Here is an 8,662-nt window from a genome sequence, read left to right as displayed (position 1 = left end):
CCTCCTCACCCTCGGACTCTGAAGAACGTCTGGAATCCTCCTCATCAGGAATATTAATACGTATAGGAGGAGCTGGAGGTTGGGAAACCCCAGCTGTCTGAGGTGCAATGTCTGCCATCAGAGTAGTGAAATCAAGACCCAAATCTGGCGCTGTTGTGTCTGCACCCTGCTCACCTTCCTTGGGCAGGAGGGATGATATATCAAACTCCAAAGTCTGCATCTTGTGAAGCTCGGTCTTCATAGTGGCAACCTCCTCCCGGAGTCTAGGCAGGTCACCAACCTCACCTCGCTCTATCCTCTCGACCCTCAACTCGAGCTGTTGCAGGCGATCCCCATAAGTTGTTTGTTATTGTTGGAGTGCTGTCACTGAGGACTGTATCGGAGTCAAGTCCTATTTGATGAGGTTCGGTAACGTCTTGAGAAGTTGGTCCACATTAGCATTGGCATGCTGAACAATGAGACCAAGCCGCGAGAGGGCTGGCAGTGCAGCAGAAGGCGGAGCAATGGTGGACTGAGAGGCGGGCTGTGCAGTGGGAATAGATGCAACCGGGGCTTGAGGGGACACAGGAGTCTGGGACTCTGAGGGCTCTACATTAACTTGGATCGAAGTCTGAACCTCTGTGGGAGTGACAGCATCACTAATGCGCGTGATGTCAATATCTTTCAGCACCTTTCCTGTCTTCTCAGAGTGGGGCATGAGTGGAACATTCACAGCCTTGCAGAGGGCTGTGATCAAGCAGGGGAACGGCAGTGAAGTGGCTGTCTGCATTGCTCGGATCCCTAACTCTTGGAAAATAAGGGCTCCCACATCGATCTTGATTCCCGTCATAATGCATGCAATGAGAAGAGCCTTCTCAATGCTTATGTCAGTCTCATTTTTGGACGGTATCAGTCGAGAGGTGACAAAACTGAGCCAAAATCGACCCTCTCGTGTGAGATCCTCCTTGAATATTTTGTGCACAGGATTGATCCAAGCAGGGGTCCCCTTTTCTATCACAGATGCTATCCAACTCCGCTCATTCTCCCGGTTTTCCCATTTGGCTTGGTACTCAGATGTGCCCGGGCTCTAGTCAGGGATATAAAATTTATTAATGGTCTTAGCGCCGCAGCTCACATCTTTCCCCCGAACTAACACAGTATCATAGAATATCCTGTTCCGCTTGTGGTGAGCAGTACTAGAAGCTCCGTATGAGGCATAAAACTCACGGACAAGGGTTTCATTGTAATCATCTGGAAGCTCAGTGAAACACTCCCATTTTCTAGCTTTTATGTTCTCCCAAATGTGGGGGTGCTGCTCTTTAAGTCCTTTCATGCTCACTTGTTTCTCGGCAAGGATTTTTCTCTTTGTTAGCCCTTCTCTATAGAGTTCCCTAGAACCATCGATTGCAAACCGGAGTTGGTAGTCCTCTCCCCTTTTCCTTCTTGCCTCTACCTGTAGGTCTATTGAAGGCAAGGTCTCCTCCTCATCAGACTGGGAGGGACGTGGAACATCAGGGTCCGTTCTGGATCGTTTTGCTTGTGACGCTTGACGACTAGATGATGCCCTTTTTAGTGCAGAGGATGCATGTTTCTTGGGAGCCATATCTCCACGAGGGTGAAATGTGAGTGACATTGTAAGCAACAGTGAAAAGAAAACAGAAAAGAAAGAGGGGAAAAAAATAAAAATAAAAGAAGTTAAAAATGCGACAGGTCTGCGGTCGCATAACCACTATGCGGACCGCAAACTTGTCGCAAACTTGCAGCTCTTGAAATGATACAAAATATGCGATGGGTTATGCGATCACATAACCACTATGCGAACCGGATAACCATCGCAAACTTGTGTCCATAGAAAACCACATCATGAAATGCGATCGCAATCTCCACCGCAAAGTAGGAAATGCGATCGCAAAATGGCCGCAAAACTCATGCTGAGAAACTGGGTACACTGTGTCAGTATGCGGTGAGTTTGCGGTCCGCATATCAACTATGCGATCACAAACTCGCCGCATTTTATCATCTTCCTTAGCCAACCTAGGGTTCAGTTATGCGGCAAGAATGCGGATCGCATTTTGATTTTGCGAGCCGCAAAGTTCATCTTCCCAAACGATTTAAACTAACCCTTAACAATGGCGGCCTTATTTCTTGCTACCCAGCACCCCCAAAACACCCTACTCAACTACACACTCATCACGAACCAGTCTCTAATTACAAAGCAGGAAAGAAAAACACAGAAGAAAAATAAAAAGGGAAAACAGGAAGCAAAAACGAGGGAAACAAGAATAATAGTAAATGTACAACCAAAGCTTGAAATGATGGGATTGGCCCAAAGGAAAGATACCAGTGATGATGTTTCTGAGCACTCTTGGAGTATTAGATCAAGCCTTAGTCGTTTTTTTCTTCTCCGTTCCTTTTCTCTTTGTTTTTTTTTCGTTTTGTTTTGTTTCTGGTAAAATAAAAAAATTTGTTTTGTTTTGAATGTGTGAGAGATGAAAGGATGCGAAGATATACCTGACGATTTTGCAGTGAGTAAGTTACCCCATAACACACTATGCGATCTCATAAGTGTTATGCGGTAAATTCAAGTGACTTTCTGAAGGGCACAAAATGCGGTGAACTATGCGATCGCATAGTGGGAATGCGGTCCGCATAGTGCACCCCCTCGTCGCATCTTTACCACCAGATTTAGCCAACACACTGTGTTGGTTTGCGGCCAAAATGCGGTCCGCATAGTCAAAATGCGACTGCATATGTGCAACAAACTGTGCAAAGTGATTTTTCTTCCCTTTTTCATGAAATCTTACCCCGTGATATAATCTTTTGAATCCCCTGCACTCTAACACACACTTTAAAATGCTCAATTAAATCTATCTAACAAAAATAAAAAAAACTCCATACCACACATGGGTTGCCTCCCATGAAGCGCTTGATTTAACGTTGCGGCACGACGAAGTTGACGTTCCCTTGGATTCACTCATTGGTCGGGCATGGACCATCTTTAAGAGCCAGTTGCTCCACCAAATGTTTTTCTCCATCTGTGCCCAAGTAATGCTTGACTCGCTGGCCATTCACTTTGAAGGTTCGGAGCCCATCCTCCGATTCTAGTTGCACAACTCCAAAAGGAGAGACATTTAACACTTTGAATGGACCGGATCATTTTGATTTTAGCTTGCCCAGGAGCAATTTGAGCCTTGAGTTAAAGAGCAAAACCAAGTCACCCGACTTGAATTACCTTTTCAAGATCTTTTTGTCATGCACGAACTTCATCCTTTCTTTATACACAGTTGCACTTTCATATGCATGGAAACGGAATTCCTCCATTTCATTGAGTTGTGTTAACCTCAAATTTGCAGCTTCAGCCCAGTCCAAGTTTAACCTCTTCAGAGCCCACATGGCTTTGTGTTCCAATTCTACGGGTAGATGACAAGCTTTGCCGAAAACTAACCAATAAGGAGAAGTACCAATAGGAGTCTAGTACGCCGTGCGGTACGCCCACAATGAGTAATCTAGCTTCCTTGACCAGTCTGTCCTGTTTGCATTAACAGTCTTTGCTAGAATGCTCTTGATCTCCCGGTTGGAAACCTCAACTTGACCACTAGATTGGGGATGATAAGGTGTGGCCACCTTGTGCTTGACGCCATACTTCTCTAGTAGCCCCGTGAAAGCCTTGTTACAGAAATGATACCCTCCATCACTAAGAATGGCCCTAGGAGTGCCAAACCGAGTGAATATGTTTTTCTTCAAGAATGCGGTCACACTTCTTGCCTCGTTGTTTAGTAATGCAATTGCTTCAACCCATATGGACACATAGTCCACATCTACCAAGATATATTTCATCCCACAAGAGCTCACAAAGGGACCCATAAAATCAATTCCCCACACGTCGAAGACTTCTATCTCCATCACAAAGTGCATAGGCATTTCATGCCTCTTGGAGATTGATCCTTGCCTTTGACATTGGTCACAAGCCTTGACCATTTGATTGGCATCATGATAGATTGACGGCCAATAGTAACCACATTCAAGCACCTTAGCTGCCGTTCGATTTCCCCCATGATGAGCCCCAACCGGTGAGTCATGGCATGCCTTTAGAATTGGCATAATCTCTTCTTCTGGAACGCACCTTCTAATAATATTATCAGCACAAACACGGAACAAGAATGGTTCCTCCAAATAATATTGCCGACAATCTCTCAAGAAATTCTTCTTATGATAGGATTCCAATCCCTCCGGAATAAGGTCACTTACCAAGTAGTTAGCAATATAGGCATACCACGGAGCAAAAGTGCTAGATAGTGCCAATATTGTTCATCCGAGAAGGCATCATTGATTTCAAGATCTTCCTTAGGTCTCCCTGCCTCTTCAAGCCTTGATAAATAATCCGCCACTTGATTTTGAGTTCCCTTGCGATCCTTGACCTCGAAGTCAAATTCTTGCAACAATAAGACCCATCGAATCAACCGAGGCTTTGCATTCTTCTTTGCCATGAGATAGCAAAGAGCATTATGATCCGTGTACACTATCACCTTGGATCCCAACAAATAAGCCCGGAACTTCTCAAAGGCATAGACAATGGCAAGAAGCTCTTGCTCGGTTACCGTGTAATTAATTTGCGCCCCATTGAGTGTCTTGCTTGCATAATAGACCGGGTGGAGAACCTTGTTGTGACGTTGGCCAAGCATTGCTCCAATAGCTACACCATTGGCGTCACACATGAGCTCGAAAGGAAGAGACCAATCGGGTGTGACAATAATAGGTGCCGTGGTGAGCCTTTGCTTCAATTCCTCAAAAGCTTTGAGGCATTTCTCATCAAACACAAATTTGGCGTCTTTCTCAAGGAGTTTGCACATAGGATTTGCAATTTTGGAAAAATCCTTGATGAAACGCCGATAGAATCCGGCATGCCCAAGAAACGTCGAACACCTTTGACGGAAGTAGGTGGAGGAAGCTTGGAAATAATCTCGATCTTAGCCCGGTCAACCTCTATGCCATGTTTTGAAATTTTATGCCCCAATACGATGCCTTCATCCACCATGAAATGGCATTTCTCCCAATTAAGCACAAGGTTGATTTCCTTACATCTCTTAAGCAATTGTCTAAGATTGTTAAGACAATGCTCAAAAGAATCACCTACCACCGAGAAGTCGTCCATGAAGACTTCTAGAAAATCCTCTACCATGTCGGAGAAAATGGACATCATGCATCTTTGAAAAGTAGTCGGAGCGTTGCATAAACAAAATGGCATCCTGCTAAAGGCAAAAGTGCCATAGGGGCAAGAAAATATTGTCTTCTCTTGATCCTCCAATGCTATGTTGATTTGGTTGTAGCCGGAATATCCATCAACGAAACAATAGAATGACCTTCCCGCTAGCCGATCAAGCATTTGATCAATAAAAGGCATAGGGAAATGGTCTTTGCATGTGGCACTGTTGAGCTTCCGGTAATCCATACACACCCTCCAACCGGTCACCGTTCTTGTTGCGATGAGCTCATTTTTATCATTTTCAATTACGGTCATGCCTCCCTTTTTCGGCACACATTGCACCGGGCTCACCCAAGAACTATCGGCAATAGGGTAAACCACCCCGGCATCCAACCACTTGATGATTTCTTTCTTTACCACTTCTTGCATTGACGGGTTCAACCATCGTTGATGTTCCACACTTGGTTTCGTCTCACTCTCCAATTGGATCTTGTGCTCGCAAATCCCTGCAGGAATTCCTCGGATGTCCACAATTGTCCATCCAATGGCTTGCCTATGCTCCTTCAAGACTTCCAACAATTGTTCCACCTGTACATCATTCAACAAAGAAGAAACGATTACGGGTAAAGTATCATTGGAGCCAAGAAATTTATACCTCAAGTGTGGTGGAAGTGGTTTGAGATCTAGTTGAGGTGGCTCGATAATAGAAGGTTTTGCGGGCGGAGTGGCTCTATTCTCAAAATCGAGAGAGAGCTTTGCTGGAGCATAAGTGTAGGATCCAAGCCCCTCCAATGCATTTACCGATTCCATATAACCTTCCATATCTTCACCATCAAAGTTCACTAAAATAGCCGCCAATGCCTCGCCGAGGCATTGTTCTTCCATTTTCATTTCAACCGCATCCTCTACTGCATCAACAACATCGATCACCGAGATGCTTTCATACTCATGTGGTAGTTTCATACCCTTTCTTGCTTGGAATGTAACCTCTTCATCATTCACACGAAATTTGATCTCATTCCGTTCCGAATCCATTAGTGCTCTTCCCGTGGGCGGGAATGGTCTCCCCAAGATGATAGGGATCTCTTTGTCAACCGCAAAATCAAGGATTACAAAATCGGCGGGTAAATGAAACTTTCCCACTTTAACAAGCACATCATCAATAATTCCTACCGGTTTTTTTATGGAACGATCGGCCATTTGCAACCTCATACTTGTGGGCTTTGGCATACCTAACCCTGCTTGCTTATAAATAAAGAGGCATTAAGTTGATGCTAGCCCCATTATCATAAAGGGCTCTTGCAAAATCACGTGCCCCAATAGTACATGGAATGGTGAAGGCTCCCGGATCTCCTTTCTTTTCGACAATGGATGTTGCAATGATGGAACTAACCCGGTGAGTCATGTTTACCACTTCATTCTTGGTGGTTCTCTTCTTGGTGATCAAATCTTTCAAATATTTAGCAAACCCCGGCATCTCTTAAAATGCTTCCACAAATGGAATATTCACCGATAATTGCTTGAGAATGTCATAGAACTTTTCGAGTTTGCTATCATCAACCTTCCTCACAAGTCTTTGAGGGAATGGAGGAGGAGTTATAGGAATAGGTGGAAGAGTATTTGGTATCTCTTCTACCTTGTCCTTTACCTCTTCCCAGTTCTCTTTTTGCACTTGCACATCTTCCGGAATCTTGTCAACTTCGACAACACTTGGCTCTTCAACCTCAACCCCTTGTTCGGACTCATCTACTTCAATCACTTGTTCACCCTCTCCTTGTAGTACCTTCCCACTCCGAGTAGTAATTGCCATGATGTGAGAAGTTGGGCCACTCCCACTACCCTTTGGGTTCGCAATTGTGTCACTTGGAAGTGTCCCTTTTTGCTTCGGATTTTGTTCCCTTGAGAGATCTCTCATTTGCATTTCCAATTTTTGAATAGACGCGGTATGAGAGCCAACAAGCTCGGTCATATTCCTCATGGAAGTGTCGGACTTCTCTTGATTTTTTAATACCCGTTCAAGCATGCTTTCCAACTTGGAATCACTTGATGAACCTTGATTTGAATATTGACCCTTTGGGGGCACATAAGGATTTGAACTCCGATTTGCGAAGTTGTTGTTGTTATTCCAATTTCCTTGAATGGAGTCACCTTGGTCATTTCGCCATTGTTGGTTGCCTTGCCCTTGCGGGTTAGGCCTCCATTGATTTTGTTGTCCTTGACCTTGGTATCTCCTTGCGCGTTGTTGATGTAGTTTGCTTCCTCAAAATCTTCATTGGATGTGGGTTGCACATCCTCCACCACATTCACCTTCTTTGTTTGGCTTTCCGTGAACATTTTGGTCAACACATTGACATTTGTGGCAAGCCCTGCGATTATTTGATCTCTCTCTTGATTCTCCTTAATCACGTTGGTCAAGGAAGGCGAACCATATGCAATTCCACCTACGGTATCCTCAGAGTGCCAAGCTTGATTATGTTTTGCCATTTTGTCAAGTATTTGTGTGACCCTTGTGAATGATTTGTCCATAAAAGATCCATCAGCTGCATTCTTCGCTATAAATTGGTTCATAGGATCCAAACCCATGTAAAAAATTTCCAACAAGATAGAGTCCGGAAAACCATGATTGGGAGACCTCACCAAATATAATTTGAATCGATCCCATGCCTCATGTAGATGTTCCCCCAGTTGTTGCTTGAAGAAGAAAATTTTATCCCGAAGTTCAGATTTCTTGCTCTGTGGGAACCATTTAGCTAAAAATGCTCGGACAAGTTCAGGCCAAGAACGGATGGAATTTGGCGGCAAGTTTTGGAGCCACCTCCTTGCGTCTCCAGCTAGTGAGTACTTGAACACCCTCAACCTTAGGGCATCATCTGAGACATTGTTCTGCTTATGCATAACACATACTCCCAAGAAGTTCCTAAGGTGTTGTGTTGGATCTTCATCAGTGGAATTCCTGAAAAACCCCTCCGCTTTGAGCATTAGGATTAACCCATGTTCCACTTTGAAAGTTGAAGCACCAACAACCGGAGGTACAATAGCATTTGTATCCTCAATGTACTCATCTATGTCCGCAAAAGGGTTTTCATCCACTTCTTTCGTAGTCTGACATGTCTTCCTATCAACACCAAGCAAAACAAGCAAAATGTGATGGAATAGAATAAGACGAAAGTAAAGCACACACTAATTAGTAATTTTAAAACCATATACCCCGGCAACGGCGCCAAAATTTGATACGCTCAAATTACACTTTAATAAATAGTGTAAGGCGGTCGGTGTCAAATATAATAACCCAACAAGGTTGGGGTCGAATCCCACAGGGAATGGTGTGAAAAGCTACTTGATTAGTGTATCACTTGACTTAAATCTTAATTCTATCCGGTTAATTGTAACAAGAGTATGGTGTAATTGTGATTTGAAGAAATAACTAATGTTAAGATTTAGAATGTAATTAATTGGATTAGAGAAACCAAGGTTGTGTCC

At 44.0% G+C, this 8,662-nt stretch overlaps 1 protein-coding gene across 1 annotated transcript; it reads right to left on the bottom strand.

The window, feature by feature from the left end:
- Positions 1–6,428: 6,428 nt before the first annotated feature.
- On the bottom strand, positions 6,429–8,297 carry LOC109221924 (the record flags this gene model as incomplete). Its single annotated transcript, XM_019386352.1, has 3 exons — positions 6,429–6,659; positions 6,744–7,253; positions 7,331–8,297. Coding segments are annotated over 3 exons (1,708 nt in total), but the record flags the coding sequence as incomplete, so codon positions are not given.
- Positions 8,298–8,662: the final 365 nt, after the last annotated feature.

Source organism: Nicotiana attenuata, unplaced genomic scaffold (assembly GCF_001879085.1).
Source record: "Nicotiana attenuata strain UT unplaced genomic scaffold, NIATTr2, whole genome shotgun sequence".
Lineage (NCBI taxonomy): Eukaryota > Viridiplantae > Streptophyta > Magnoliopsida > Solanales > Solanaceae > Nicotiana > Nicotiana attenuata.
Note: the sequence above shows the minus strand (reverse complement) of the source record. Positions and strands in the feature narration are given on the sequence as shown.